The sequence below is a fragment of the Ursus arctos genome, unplaced genomic scaffold (assembly GCF_023065955.2).
Source record: "Ursus arctos isolate Adak ecotype North America unplaced genomic scaffold, UrsArc2.0 scaffold_9, whole genome shotgun sequence".
Taxonomy (NCBI): domain Eukaryota; kingdom Metazoa; phylum Chordata; class Mammalia; order Carnivora; family Ursidae; genus Ursus; species Ursus arctos.
This window is the reverse complement of record NW_026623111.1, coordinates 33,951,187-33,967,228: the sequence shown is the minus strand read 5'-3', so window position 1 is coordinate 33,967,228 and position 16,042 is coordinate 33,951,187. Positions and strand designations below refer to the sequence as shown.

Sequence of the window (16,042 nt, the reverse complement as noted above, 5' to 3'; positions counted from 1 at the left end):
AGCTGAAGATTGCTTTGTTCCAGAAACATGAGCCAAGAAAACCAAAACAAACAAATAAAAAACGTATTACATGAGGACTTCTAGTTGCTCTTTTTTTTAGAAAACAAAATAAAAACCTATTAAAATTTTGGTAATGCTCATGATTTCCCAATAAGTAGCCCCTAACTTTAATCACATCTAAGTTCTGTAGTTTGTGCCTCTAAAGTCTCTGGCTAGTTTTCCAGTTCATCTTTTATTAGATTCCACAACTGTTGCAGGCATGACTGTTTGTCTGATGACCTCATTCTATGTCAAAAACCATAAGCAATTACTGTGACCTCTTTAATGTCTAATATTGGAGGCCACTAGGCAGAAGGATATACAATTGGACTCTCCTGAATATGTTAGGAAATATTATAATACATACTCTGATTCCAGCTTTAGCCTTACTTATAATTGCGGTAAAGTTGAGTCTCCAAAAACTCAGTGGTTCTATAACCATATTACCAGGCAACAGAATGACTTTGTATTTTGTTCTCTTCTCCCTCCTACCTACCCACCCCTGCTTTTCTGTTGCATAACCCCCCACACAGATGACAATTTGGGGGAAAACATTTACTGATTTTATATTAATTTATAAAATTGTAAGGTAAAGTCCATTACTTTACTGTCTAGGTGTAGTCACTGGTCACAACTTTAATTAAATATTATCCCAAAATTTAAAAAATATTAATACTTACATTAGTGTCTTTAAGTCTTGTTTTCCCCATCTCAATTATTTTGAAGGGGAGATGAACTTTATAATATCTGGCTAGGGGAAAGACTGACAGGAACTGTATGAGCGACAAGTATTGTGCTACATTGCTCACATCATGTCATGGGATCCCTTTAGTAACTACTTTATGCATGAGGACATGAGGCTCAGAACGTAAAATAATTTGCACAGTGTTACGTACAAGATCTGACCATCAAGCCTCTTCCTCTTCCCCACAGTCCGCCTTTCTGCTCATAGTAATAAAAATAATAACTAGAATTTTTATACGTGCATGAGGAGCCAGGTACTGTTCCACGTACTTTCCACACATGTATTATTTCTTTTAATCCCCACAAAAACCTGTGAAACAAGGTAGGCAGCTAGAGTGAAGGAATTTGCCTAAGGCAGCCATAGCGCACAGCTGATGGACCTGAACTGTATCTCTCACTCCGTGATCTGTGTTCCCAGTTACAATTCTGTCATGCCTTCCTCGAGTATACCTTGTGTTTGCAGTATCATCGATTCGTATGTTAGAAAAAGATGCATGATTTTTAAGGATAGGATTGGTTGACTGTAAAGAGAATTCTAGTAAGTGGTTAATCATTTGTTGCATTTAAAATCCTAAATTTCTCTCAAGTCTTGGGCTTTGGCTTGAGGTAGCATCAGACAGTGGGTAACTATGGCCTCATGCAGTGGTGGAATGGTGATGCTTGGCCTGGGGAGGTTGTGAGGGTCAGAGCAGCCCCACCTCCAAAAAAGTATCATGTATACATCCATTTCATCTCTGTCACCACTGTCTCACCCAGGCCTCGTCATCTTTTTCCTGGGTGATCATAGTAGCCTCAAAATGATCTTCCCGCCTAAAACTTTTCAGTGGATTCCTACCACCCAAAGAATCTAAGTTCAAGTTTCTTACTGTTTTCCCAATCTGGCCCTGCCTCTCCCTATGTGATGCCCCCCATTCACTATCACTGATGCTCCTGTACCTGGAAATGCCAACCTGATTCTTACCTCGAGGGCTTTGTTCCTGCTCTTCCCCAGCTGGGTTTACACCATCCCTTCCTTAATTCCTTATTGAGGTCCCAACTCAGCCTGTCCTCCGAGAGGCCTTCCCTCCCCCTCAGTATAAAGCAATAGTGGTGACAGCAACCACAATGAGGCCAGCCAGCATTTAGTGAGCTCTTACTCCACACCAGCCACTGTTTTCTGCATTTACTAACTCACGAGAGCCTCATGACCCTCTGTTGCAGTAGACGCTGTTCCCGTGTCCATCCTAGAGATGATGAGACTGAAGCAGAGAGAATTCTGTCAGTCATTCTGTCAACCACTTGCTTTATTTTCTTCACACTTACCATGGTCTGTAATTATCTTGCTTTCCTCTAGAAACTAAGCTGCAGAGAGGAGGGACCTAATCTTATTTTCTGCTGTTCCTGAGGCTTTTTAAAGAATGCCTGGGACATAGGAGGCACTTATGTTGAAATATATTGAATGAATGAATGAATGAATGAATGAATGAATGAATGAACAATCTGACAGATTAGGTCATGATATTCGTGATGAGAAATAGAACATTTCAAAGATGAACTTTCCGCTGTAATTGTACGAAAAGGACTCAAAGCCCTTCACTTAAATAATTGTTGAGCATTTTTCTTCTCTGTGGCATTATAAGGTGTGCATGTAAGCATGTGACCTTGAATGCGGGCGGAGGAAGGAAGACTGTATGTCAACATGCTCATTAACCCAGTGGTCGCTGGTTAATAGGTGGGTGCCAGGGGGTTGCTGGCAACAGATTGTCGTCCCTACTTAACTCCTCAAGCACGGAGCCCCATGGGACTTTGTAACTGGGTTCTGCTGCAGGTTAGGTAAGGCTGCTCTTGCTGTGAAACATCTGGCTCAAGTAGGGAGGTTCTTATTTTGTTTTGCAAATGTCATTGTTCTTCTGAACAAATGATGTATTGACTTGTTTCTTTCTGGTGCCCAGCAAAGACTAATTTCACAGGATTTGGGAGCTGAAAAAGAACTTCAGAGGATTAGCCTACCTTCCTCATTTTATAAGGGAAGAGAAACAACCCCCAGGGATGAAGTGGTTTTCACAGGGTCCCGTACGTAATCGGTGGGAGAACCAGAGCTTGCCTCACAACCACCAAGTGAGTTTAATGACGGAACACTGTTAGGGGAAGAAGAACACCTGTTCACTTCAGGGCCATGATCAGAATGGTGACCCATGAGCATCTTCCAGTTCCTTGAGAAGGAAAATCATTGCTGGGAGCCAAAACGGCCACCAGGAGGATGTTGCTTCTACATCCCTCTCTAGTAATACAAAGTAATATCTTCTTGTAGCACATGCAGTAGCTAAAAGTGGTATGTCACTCTTTGTTTCCCTGTATTGAAACTTTTGGTCCTTCAGAAACCTAGAAATAGCATTTGGTCATTTTATAACTAAGAATGCGGAAATTGGCCTGGGAAGAATCCCTGGTTTGCTATTGTTCCAAGTAATTTTATCATTTAAATACTGAGTACCTTTATCATTAATTGAAATAGTTAACAACAGTGCTTTAGAACACAAAAATGCCTTTCTGCTGGGGAGAGAATAAGCAAGATATTACAAACACTAAATATGGAATTTTCACAGTACCTGGAATTCTGAATTACTGAATCGTTGTCTATTCTAGTTTGCATAAATAAGGAAAAGTCTTCTCCTTATTCATTTCAATAACAGCTAGTGCTGAACAGTTTATTTGAGGAGACCGGTGTGCTTCTGCCTGGTTTTAAGACCTTGTGGACCCTGGAGAGTGCAGCACCGGAAGAAGCTAACGTGGTTCAGAAGGCATAATTGAGACCTGCTTCATTTCTGCTCCTTACAGTGCTGGGGGTGTGACTGTGTCCACCAGGTTCTTCGCTCTGTAGAACTTTTAGTTTAAGAAGAGTAATGATGCTATTAGTGGATGTCAAATGCCCAAGTAAGCACTGAAGACACCGGGGTGAATGCTTGAGAGACTTTTCTGGAGAATTCAAAATGAAGGAGTGTGGGTTTGGAATCATTACTTTGTATGTCTATACTAGGGGCCATATCGAGATGCCCCCCCCCAAAAAACTTGAAAATGAGAGATATGCGCTTGCTTTCTTATTTCTTTGTAAGCTCAGCTCATGGGAGGAGCAGAACCATCTGCGAGAGAGGCAGATCTGTTCCTAGGCCTGCAGGGTTTGATGGTCAAATCCCACTGGCAGATTAAGTGTCAGTTGCAGCTTGGAGATGGTTATGGTCAGGAAAAGGGTGAGTCAGGGAGTTGAACATTGGTAGCACTCGTCTCAGCTTTGTGGAAGGAAACAGAATTGTGTCACACAGATTTGCAGTATCATGGCCCCATTGCCAAGGTATCCCAACAGACTTTGAAGATTTTGATTCCACCAGTGCATCTACCCCTGTTGTGGAATTGGGTCCATCAGGCTGTGCTGGCCCAATGCTTTTAGACTTGACCCAGTGGGTTAATGCCTCAGTTGTTGAGGGAGTTTGGATTGATGTGTTACGCATATGTCCAGAACTAACTTGCCTGTTGCTACAACATAAGAGTTCATTGAAGGTTCTAATTATAATAGTTAACAAACTTTTACTTTCCAAATTAGTATGAATGCCAGTCTTTTTCCCAGATACCTTCATGGATTATTCCTGAGGACCTGTGAGGTTAGATGCATTCCTGCAACGTTCCTGAGGTTGCTATGCCTGCTCACTGCTAGCTCACTGCTAGCTCGCCACCTACTGAGGAATAAATAGGGATTCGGGGGCACACACAAGGTGGTACGTGCAACCTCTGGCCTTCAGCATCCTGGCAGTGGGCCTCAGGTACCTGCAGGGCCTCTTTGTTACTGCTGATGGAGGAGCCCCGAGGGAGGCAGGGCAGGGGTGACTACCAGCTCCCACTGGCTGAGTGCCTGGCTCCCTGCTTTCGGTGCAGATCTCCCTCCCTCCTCCAGTATCACACCTGCTCAGGGCTTCCCAGTGCCTGAGCTCCAGGGGTTCTGCTCCGTGTGCTCAGCTTCACCTGCACCACCTTCCTGAGGCTTTTCCTGTAGTGCCTCAATGAAGCAGGCCTGTGGCCTCTGTAATATTCTGTGCTTAGAACCATCCAGCCCCCCTGCTGGATGAGAACAGGTCACCAGTCTAGACTTTCTCCCTGATTTTGGTGAGTGTTTTCTTATGTTCAGACCTTGCTGAGGGCCCTACTAGTCCATTAGAATTGTTTTAATTACTCTCCATTTAAGGGAAGGAGTTGATTCCATTCCCTGTGTCACAGGAGATTCCTTTACTTCATAGATACTCTTGAATACAGTTTAATATGTGAGGGGGCGATATGATGTCCGGTGCCACCTGGCAACATTTGCAACCCCAATATAAATGGATATGGAGTGACCCCTAACTCTTCAGCTAAGAACATCCAAGGCCAGGCCCTCAAAAGTCCAGCTACATAGAGTAAATACAATCTGAGGGCTTCAGAGTGGAGTAGAGAACTGATTTTTCCTGAGGATCTCTGTCCAGTTGAGGTTCCAGAAATGGTACATTATGATTTTTGTGCTGTCTTTAAGGAAAATCTCATAAAAGATTTTTTAAGATTTTTTTAAAAATTTACATCCCTCTACTTGATGTTCCATGTCTTAGTCCGTTCAGGCTGCTGGAACAATACCGTGGACTGGGTGGCTTGTGAACAACAGAGATGTATTACTCACAGTTCTGGAACCTGGGAAGTCCAAGATCAGGGCACCAGCAGATTCACTGTCTGGTGAGGCCCCGCTTCCTGGTTATTGACCATCTTCTCATGTGTCCTCACATGGTGAAAGGGACAAGGGATCTCTCTAAGGTCTCTTTGGTAAGGGCACTGGTCCCATTAATGAGGGCTTCACCTTCGTGACCTAATCACCTTCCAAATGCCCTACCTCCTAATACCACCAATTTGGGGATTATATGTTTACATATGAATTTGGGGAAGACACAAATGTCTGGTCTATAGCAATCCATATGTAAAATTTTGATTATATAAAAGTAGGGGGGAAGTTTGTATCTAAAACATGGTGTAGTGAAAGGTAATTATTCACCATGCGACCATAGGCAAAGCTGCTAATGTGTCTAAAACAGTAAAATGGCTATGACAGTACTTAATTTGGAGCCATGTGGCCTCCGGTGCGACCGTTCTCACTCTGCGCCTCTCGACTTGTAAAGCTTTCAGTGGCTCGCTGCCAAACACAGCATACGTTCCAGACTCCTGCACAAGCGTGAGAGGTCTCCCGAGATCTGGCCTGTGTACTTTTCAGCACATCTCACCTGTCTTTACCTAGCCCTTTGTTGCCGCCTGTGAATTCCCCTGCACACACTACACTGGTCCCCATACTCATGTTCCCCACCTTTGTAGGAAACCGAAATGATTTTCTGGTTTCATATAGCAACAAAACCCCAGAGACAAGCTTTCCTTGTACAGTTCGTTACCAGCACTTGGCTGTCATGAGTGTCCTTATCAATGGGTGGAGAAAAATTTACTTGCCTGCAGGAAAAGAAAAAAAATGGCCAAATAACCACTCCTTTGTCATTTGATATTTATTCAGCAAACATTTATTGAGTACCTGCTGTTTGTTGGTACAGTGTTAGGAAGATGAGTAACATGCACCTATAGCCTCAGGGAGTTCCCACTCTGGTAGAGAGAGGCAGACTCCTGAGCAGGCAGCAACAAAACCTTCTGATAAGTGATTTGCTGGGGCGACGGGGAAGTGCAGAGGGCTGTGGGAATACAGAGAAGGATCACCGACTTAGTACTGTAGAATACTTCAGAAGAAATGTTCAAAAGGTCAGCAGGTTTTATGGGACGAGTTGGCTAGATAAAGAAGAAAAGAAAAACGGGTATCTAATGGAGAGTATTGTTGGTGGCCCTTTCTAGGAAAGGGGTAAGGACTGATTTAATCTAGTCTCATTTAAATCTCACTAGACAGTAAAATAAGCAGTTTACATTTTTTTCCATTCTTCTGGAACTTGTATGTGTTTTTGAAAAATGTTGTCAATATGGTGACAAGATGTTACCCCATTGAAATTGCCTGAATCTGTTGCATTGTTAGAATGATCCCGAGATGACTTGCAATGGTCTCAAGAAATTTAAAACTCATTGTGAACATAAATTGTCATTAGTGGAAAGATTAAGATGATCACAGTGAGTTGTGGTCATACCACAGCCTGGTGGTTGCCTATTTAAACCTTAATGTTCATCTTTTTTTCTCTTTTTTTCTGTCTTCACCAAAAAGAAAAAAATAAGAAAGGTATTAAATGTGTAATCTTAAGTTTTAAAAATATATTTTAAATTACCCTTCTCATTAGTTCTTGTGTAAAACTGTAATGGAAACTAGTTTAAATTTTTTTGTTACTTTTAGATGTATTCTCACATAATGGAAGGAAATAAGTTGAACATTTATGGGGGAATGATGAGTAAAAACTGCAAAATGATGATACTGTTTTTGAAATGGTCAGTTTTTACATGACTATTAAATGCTGCCTTTCAAATTTAGTAGAAATATGAGACGTAGGGATTTTCCTTTTTTTATTATAAAAAACAAGAAGATGGGGCGCCTGGGTGGCACGGCGGTTAAGCGTCTGCCTTCGGCTCAGGGCATGATCCCAGCATTCTGGGATCGAGCCCCACACCAGGCTCCTCCGCTATGAGCCTGCTTCTCCCTCTCCCACTCCCCCTGCTTGTGTTCCCTCTCTCGCTGGCTGTCTCTACCTCTGTCAAATAAATAAATAAAATCTTAAAAAAAAAAAAAAAAAAAACAAGAAGGTGAATCAGGGGGAAGCATGTAGCTTTTAACATATTTCAGAATCTCAAGTAGTTATGAAGTATGTTTTTGTCTGGTTAATAACATGAAACATTTTTTTTTAAGATTTTATTTATTTATTTGAGAGAGGGAGAGAAAGCACAAGCAGGGGGAGTGGGAGAGGGAGAAACAGGCTCCCCACTGAGCAGAGAACCTGGCGCAGGGCTCCATCCCAGGACACCAGGACTACAACCCGAGCTGAAGGCAGATGCTTAACCAACTGAGCCACCCAGGTGTCCCAACATGAAACATTTCTTACTGAATAAGAAGACTCTCTCTCTTTAAGGTTATGAGAAGACCGATGATGTCTCAGAGAAGACTTCACTGGCTGACCAGGAGGAAGTACGGACTATATTCATCAACCAGCCCCAGCTGACAAAATTCTGCAATAATCATGTCAGGTAGGAACTACCAGAGATCTCTGTGGGGCCAGCTGTCACAGCAGAACCCAGTCGAGGGGCCATCTCCCCTCTCTGGCCAAAACAAAAAGGCTTATAGAGAGAGCTTTCAGTTAAATCAGTCACTATCTGAGAGCTCACTGGAGGCAGTGTGAATTGGCTGTTTTCTCCATCTCTTAGCCATTAAGGAGATGTCAGTAAGAATCTGGGTAAACAGAAAGGATAAACAGCCGTACTCTACCAATTCTATATATAGTGCCTGAATAGCAAAAGCTGCTTATGGATAAATACCTTTGTCTCAAGCCTGTTAATAGAGTGATGGATTATTGTTTTTGGCAACAAGTTTTAACATTTTGGAAGAGGTCTTTGCAGTTCTTCACCAAGAACTCCTTTTTGTTAAATAGTCTTTAAATACTGGCTTTTGATAGTTGTAAAATTTAGTTATGGTGTCGAGGAATGGAGGGCTGTGAGAATTACTTCACTGTTACATTTTCCTTCCAACAACAGTATAAAAAGTAACACTGTTGTAAGCACTGTTCAGTAAGTGGACTTTGGAATGGAGTGAACATGAACACCCCCTTACCCCTTATGCTAGCCCAGTGTTTCTCCAGTGGCATAATTCCTGGATTTGAGAAATGCCCGTTTAAAATTAATATTTACAACTTCAAATTCTAGAGTAACTTTCTCAGTTTGGGGAATGTGGGATGCATTCCTGTAATCTCCTATTTTTTTAATTTTTTGAAGCTTTTTGTGGAAAACATTAAACATAAAAGTAAATAGCACAATGAACCTGGTTGTACCCATCGTCCAGCCTCACAATTATCAATTCATGTAATCTTCTTTCTATTGAAATAACAAGAAGAAGATTGGATGTTTTCAAGACCCAAGTGATGATATCTTACTGATTGTGGGCATAGCTGGTGTGCTCAGTGTGGAGTCCTAGCCAAGTTCCTAGAGGGACAATGAAGAAAATTTGACCAGAATCCTAGAAAACTTCCCCTTTTTCTGAAATTATCCAGTGAAGGCATCTCTGTTTAAAGTTCCTGGTCTTGCTCAAATTAATTTTTTTTGGTAAGGTTTTCTTTATTAAGGTATTATATACTATCCTAACTAAAGTTGCTCTTCTTTGTAAGCTACTCCTAGTATGTTAAAAAAGGATGATTGGCCAAAGAGAACAAAAGCTATTGTGCAAAATATTAAACTCTAACTATTCAATTCAACAATTCCTTTCACTCATTTTCATTTAGGTTAATGACCATTTACAGTATTCTCCCAATTTGAAACAGAGGGAAAATGTTCGTCTAATTTTTTATATGATGATAGTAGAATTTTGTGAATGTGAGTACTAATTATGGAGTAATTAAGTTTTATGCTGCTTTTTGTTTTCTAGCACTGCTAAATACAACATAATCACATTCCTTCCAAGATTTCTCTACTCTCAGTTCAGAAGAGCTGCTAACTCATTTTTTCTCTTTATTGCACTGCTTCAGGTAAAGTCACGTCGTAAAACTTAAGTTCAAAGTCAAATGTTCAGATATTAATAAATGTTTTTGTTAAACTTCGGAAGATCGGTCGTGGGTTTATCTAAACATAGACAAGCTGGTTTGGATGGACATTTCCAGCTCCTGCTGCAAGCAGTGTCAGAATTCCACTGACCTTTGATTCATTTTTATCAGCTTATTTTAAACATTCTGTAAATTTGCTATGGCGGGAAAGAAATTTGATGGTGAAGGGGGATGGAACTTTTTCTTCAGTATTAATTAAATACTAATTTATTGTAGTAACAGTAACAGTCAATTCTGAACCTTAGGGTATAAGAATTTCCATTTTAAAACTTGTTTCTTTTTGTATTTGCATTAGTAGTAATCAGGAATAAAAAGTTTCATTTTATTAAAAAAAATACATTCATTGTTAAAAAATAATTAGAAAACACAACAAAGCATAGAGAAAAAAATTAAAACTATTATTTTTCTGCCACTCAGAGGTAACTCTCTTAACATTGGGGTGTATAGCTTCCTGGTCTTTCCCCTCCCTCCCCCCGTATTGTTTATTGATTTAACCTCCAAAAAGAAGATCATAGAATACATATGTTTTATATTCTGCTTTAACCTTGTGATAATGTGTGGATATTTTCCCATGTGATTCGGTGTGTTTTTAGAATATCCTTTTTAATGATTATATGGTATTTAACTAACTCCCCTTTGCAGGTGTTAGTCCTGCACACAATAGCTTGTCATGAAGCCAGCTAACATGCTCTTCCAGCCACTTACTAGATATGAGCAAATTGCCTCCCTCAGTATTAGTCTGCCACAGTAGTAAAATCACTGAAGTGTATTTAAGAGGCACTAAGACTTGGTTGTTTTTAAACATATTATAAACTTGCTAATTCTCACTGGATTTCTTTTTTTTTCCCCCCCCAAATAGCAAATACCTGATGTATCACCAACAGGTCGCTACACCACACTGGTTCCTCTCTTATTTATTTTAGCTGTGGCAGCTATCAAAGAGATCATAGAAGATATTGTAAGTATTTAATTTTTTCATAAGTAATGTGACTTATTTTATATGCATGTTTTAAAATAATAGTATCTCTTTAAGTTTAATTCTTGACACAAGCTTTTTAAAATGCCGGTTCAACTTAAAAATGTGTAGAATATGCTCTGGAGTCCATTCCTCTTAGATTCTGTGGGATTACTGTGACAGAGTGCTTGTTAGAGTGTTCTCTACGTTTGTAGTTTAGGAATGAAAAATTAAATTTTTAATTTTTAATTGGCTTGGAGAGAAAACTATATTTGAACATTATTTTCAGTCATCCCCAGTTTTCAATTTGAACATTATTTCAAGTTAAACACAGTAACCTCCAAATTATCTCAATGTAAAGGGTCTTTTAATGTATGTTTTATTTTTAATTCATATGCACAATTTTCACTTTATTTAATACTTTTAATTCCTTTTTCATCTTTAGTTGTTCTAAGCTTCCTTTTATTTCATTGACAGTGATGACATTTGCTATTTTTATTATTCTGTAGTAGCTGAGGAAAGGGGAAGTCCGTTTCCTGTTCATAAAATAAGTTCCCCAAAATAAATTCAGACTTTTCTTTTCCTCTCTTACCGTTACTTTAACTGCCTTAGTTGAAGAAGTCAGTTTTTTTTCCTATGCTCTTTAAATACTTGACCTATCTGAAATGACCTCCTGTCGAGCCTTAGGCAAGTCAGATGGTAAGGCGAGGAAAGCCTGAGACATTCTTTAGAAAGCTCCAATTTAAACTTGCCCAAACATTTATATTATTTTTGTAGAGAATCAGATTGAAACGGGTCAAGTGTCCATTTAAATCATCAGTCTCAAAAACACCCAAGTGTGTAAGAGTACAGACAGAGGTTGTATGTCTGTGTGTGTGTGTGTAAAACATCGCAGTTCTCTTGATTGGAAATGGCACGCTTGATGGGGACCACAAGCTGAAAATTTCGGGGACTCTCTTTTTACCTATATTGTTCCACACAGACTTACCATCCTTTAAATTGTACTTGGATCTAGCAATCCATAAGGACTGGTCTTCAGTATAATTTGCTCTTTCTTTGCCTCACGTACTCCCTTTTCTTTCTTTGCCGTAGTTTTGATTAAGCATATGTTATTTACTGCACTCCGTGCTGTTGTTTTTGCAAATGTTTTTCCCATTTAATTTCTTCAATAACTTTACAAGCTGGATATTCATCCCATTTTAAAGGTAAGGAAGCTAGGGCTTAGAGAGGTCGTGAAACTTGTCCAAGAAATGGTTGGGATCAGATTCCTTCTCATCCAGTGCTCTTTTTCTGTATTGTGGCAAGTCACCGACAAAGGTATTAATCACATCTAGTGAGTCTCTGGGATCCATGTACTTGTTTTATATCCTTCACATGTATTAAGTCTTATAGCCACTCTTTAAAGGATTATTGGTATTATCTGCATTTTACAGATAAGGGAGAGGAGGCACAGAGAAGCAAGGTAACTTGCCCAGGGTCAGGCAGTTAATAACTGGGACTGTCAGAATTCAAAATAAGGCAGTTTGGTTCCAGAGCTCCACGTTATTATCACTGCTCTAGGCTGCCTGTCCTTTTTTCTTCTTCCCTAACAAAACTATAAGCTCTCTAGCTACGGTTTTTAGTACCCCTCTCTATGAAAATAAATGGTATATAAAATGATAACCAAGAGGGTGGGGTTTTTTTGTTTGTTTGTTTGTTTTTAACAGAACTTTTATTGGCGCAATGTAATTATTGGGTACTTTTAGAAGAGAGCTTATCAGGCACTTCCTGGAGGATGTAATAATAGTTGGGTGAGATAATAGTATTATGTGGAGTACTTTTCTAATAAAAATCATTATTAAGAAATTGACAAAATAGGTACTTAAAAATGGTTTAACAAGACATTTATATCAACTTATAGGTGATAGAAAGTTTGAAAACTTACTCCCTAGAAAAGGAAAAAATCAAATAGTTCAGATGATTGCCCAGAGAGCATCTTTATCAGTAATTATAATAATACATATATTTGTTCATTCATTCAACAAAATACATGAAGCAGTACTTAGGTGCCAAGAATTCACTAGCATATGTATTAGGATGTGTTCGCCTTTTGCTGCGGTAATAATCATGTCCCAAATGGTGGTGGCTTAAACCTCAGTTTGTTTTTCACATCCTCAAAGACGCTGCAGGTTTTTATCTTAGAGGAAGGACGGGCAGCAGGTACCACTGCTCGCGTAGTCACTTAGGGACGCGGCTGAATCGAGTCTGCTGTGTGGAGCATTGGTGGTCACCAGAGCAGAGGAAAAGAGACGGAGCTCCAGAGGTTTGTGGCCCAGAAGTGGAGCACATCACCTCTACTTACAGCCTAATATTAGAACTAGTGACGAGACAAAAAGGAAGTTAATCTCGGTATCCATGAAAATAAAAGAAAACGAGATATTGGTGAAGACTAGTTATATCTTCCACTAAAATAAAACACAGCTTACATTCCAGTAAACCTTCTTTTATATTCATTGAACATTCACAATAAAACAGTAAGAGTTGCCTCCAGGGCAGACACCTGACTTACCCCCATCCAGTGCATTCTAACTCTTGATGCTTTGCATAGCTTAACATAATACAATTTCCTGTTTTTAATGTGCAAGTAGCAAATGACATAAAAACTTACTTGAAAATGCTCTAAAATTGGTGAAGAACTTTTAGTTTAAAAAAAAAACAGCTGCATCTTGTCAGATGCCGATTCTTACGGTAAGGGTCAAGATTGGTTGTTAAATAGATAATATTCACCACGTAAAACATGCCTTCTTTGCTATACACTTCTTAATTTAAACTCTGATAAACTTTATTCTTTATAAAACAGATAATTTTTTAAAGTCTCCAGTGTTCAGAGACCAAGTACTTGGAAGAGGTTAGCGAGGAAAAGTAGCCAGGATGCAACTTTCAGTCTAGTAGAGGAGACAGACATAAATCAAGTAACCACACCAGCTGTTGTAAAAATTAAATGATGCACTGAAGTCCTTAGAACAGTACCTAGTTCTAGTAAGTGATGAAAAAACGTTAACTGTATTATCATCATCCAAATATCCTTTTCACTAAAATACAGAAAATGGATTGGAAGGAAACAGGATTTAGGTAGAATACTAGAATATTATTCTGGCTGGTAGAAAAAGAAAATGAAGAAATCTTAGACCAGGTGGCATTGCAGATAAAGCAATATAGAAAAATGAATTCAATATCTTTTTAGAAGTAGAATTGGCAAGACTTTTCAGCATCCAGTATGCTCCATACACTACTTAATTTTGTTCGCATTCTCTCTCCAACCACTAGAATGTGCGTTCCATGAAGAACAAGAGTTTCCACTCTTGTTCATTGCTGTATCTTTACCAGTAGTAACGGGGCCTGGCTCATGAATTTTTGGAAACATTATTGAATGAAGAAGGATTGGATGGGAGTGAGAGGGAGAAGCAGCAGCTAAGGATGACTCTCAAGTTCCTGGTTTGAGCAAGTGGATGGTATATGGTTCTATGTCTGAGAACAAGGACCAAGGCTTGGGGGTTAAAGTCCTAGATTGCCTTATGGACACAGCTGGGGATGCCTTTGAGACTGCCAGAGGGAGATGTCAGGGAGGCTACGGAATATAACTGGAGCTCAGATGAGAGTCTTGGCTGGTGTAGATTTATGTGTCAGTTACAATTGAAACTGCAGGTTTGGTTGAGCTGAGCTGGGAAAAGTATAGAGTAAGAAGCGAAGAGGGCTGGGGAGTAACCCTTGAGGAATTCCATCACTGTATAACAAGACAGGAGATGAAGAAGGGACAAGGTACAGGTGGAACACCTGGGCAATGATAGATAAGAAAAGCTTAGGAAATGTGGGGGAAGGGTTCCCAGGAGGGAGTGGTCAACATTACATACTTAAGTATTCTAAAGTTCATGGCGCTATTTATGCAGTGTAGTTTATTGGTGCACTGTCAATTAAATATTGATAATACTAACTAATTCATTAGCCCTCAGTGATATGAAATGAATTCTCACTATAGGACAGTGGAGGTATTTGAACTCATGGAATAGCTGTATTAATATTTTCTGAACTGTTCATTTTAGAAGGAATAATTGTTTGGGATCCAGAGATGCTTTTTTTTTTTAATAGTTATAAGATTAGAATCTGCCTATCTGGATGGATCCTTACATTCAACACAATTGTTTCTTGACAAGCAACCTAATTTTTCTGTGGCAGGAAGGCCGAGGAAAGAGAGGCTCCTGTACAAGAATTCTCTGTAGATAGAAAGTAATGTTCAGGGTCTCCTTAGGTTTCACTAAGATTAAATTTCCTGTTTAAGTGGAATGTTTCATTAATTAGCTTTTATTTGTCTCCTTCAGTTGGAAGTCTATCTATTGTCTTTCATAGATGTGCATTGTTTTGGAAATATTTGCACTCCTTCAAATATCTAAATTTGCTTTGGACCATTATTGTGGACCAAAATTTATTTTGGGTTACTTTCTAATTTTCTTAAGATCTTTATGAACAATAAAAAAAAGTAAGTATTTGAGAGTTTCATCAGTTATAAAATATTCTCTACAGATGCTACACATTTAAACTTTAAAAATTCATTTAAGAACATTCGCTGGTAAATCATAAGCTTACTTTTGGAAGCAGTAATTGGCCTAATGAAAGTCTACACTTTTACGGTTTTATTAGTGAGTGTTTTGTGCTCTGGAAAAGAATTGTAGTGTGTTCCTGCATATGGATGTGGCAAGAATTATTTTCTGCAAGCCTGCCACAGAGGCGTTTTGAATGCTGTATTTGTATTTTGTGCTGTTCAGTGGCTGATTGTTTGTGGGAACTGAGTTCACGCTGCCAGCTGTTAGGACGCTCCTCCGGAGTGTTGCTGTTTGGGGAGGAGTGCTAATCCACAACTCTGGCCTTTTCCCTTGGAGAGAATGGTCGTATTTGCACTGTGATTCTAAAAACTATATTTCTTCTCAAATGGAAAGATTAGGAACACCTTTGTTTCACATTCATTCCAGCCCACCTTACAGTCAAGTCTACGGAGCTAAATCTGGCCTTGAGCTTTAACGATAGAATTTTTGAGCTCAGTTAGTTATACTCAGCACTTTTCTGCAATGTCAACAGAGGCTGATGTGTTACACTTGATGCTGTAATTTGGACAGAAGCCATGGAAAACCTGTAGTTGAACTGTAGACAAGATAGCTTTCCCTGGCCACTCAAATTCTCACCTTTCCTCTGGCCTCTCATTTCTTTTACTCTCTGCTCTAAAACCCTGGCTTATGTGACTCTTCAAACTCACCCACCTAGACTTAGGCTAACTCACCTGTTTAGCATTTAATTTTTTTGGTGCTTTTGGGAGGAAGGAGAATAGGATCATGTGATTAGTGGCTCATGATGGGGAGAAGGAACCATTGAGAAGCAGTGGATGGTAAAGGCTTTATGCAAATGGTATATGTTTGGTTCTAGTCATTGACAGACATCAACATATCATTAAATTATGGAGGATGTATTCAGCCTAATTAGATAATGAATTTCATAAGATGCTGAAAATATTTCAGTA

The 16,042-nt window shown here is 39.4% G+C and overlaps 1 protein-coding gene across 4 annotated transcripts in view; it reads left to right on the top strand.

Annotated features, from left to right (window-relative positions):
- Nucleotides 1–16,042, top strand: part of ATP8A1 (ATPase phospholipid transporting 8A1) — a 224,981-nt gene that overhangs the window by 28,301 nt on the left and 180,638 nt on the right. For 3 of the 4 annotated variants that reach the window (XM_044387700.2, XM_026508812.4, XM_044387701.3), the window contains exons 2-4: nucleotides 7,866–7,980; nucleotides 9,368–9,467; nucleotides 10,402–10,500. In XM_044387700.2, the coding sequence (XP_044243635.1) occupies nucleotides 7,866–7,980; nucleotides 9,368–9,467; nucleotides 10,402–10,500 (314 nt within the window). Of the gene's footprint in view, nucleotides 1–7,865; nucleotides 7,981–9,367; nucleotides 9,468–10,401; nucleotides 10,501–16,042 lie in introns of those variants that run through there. The other variant, XM_044387702.3, reaches the window with a different exon arrangement.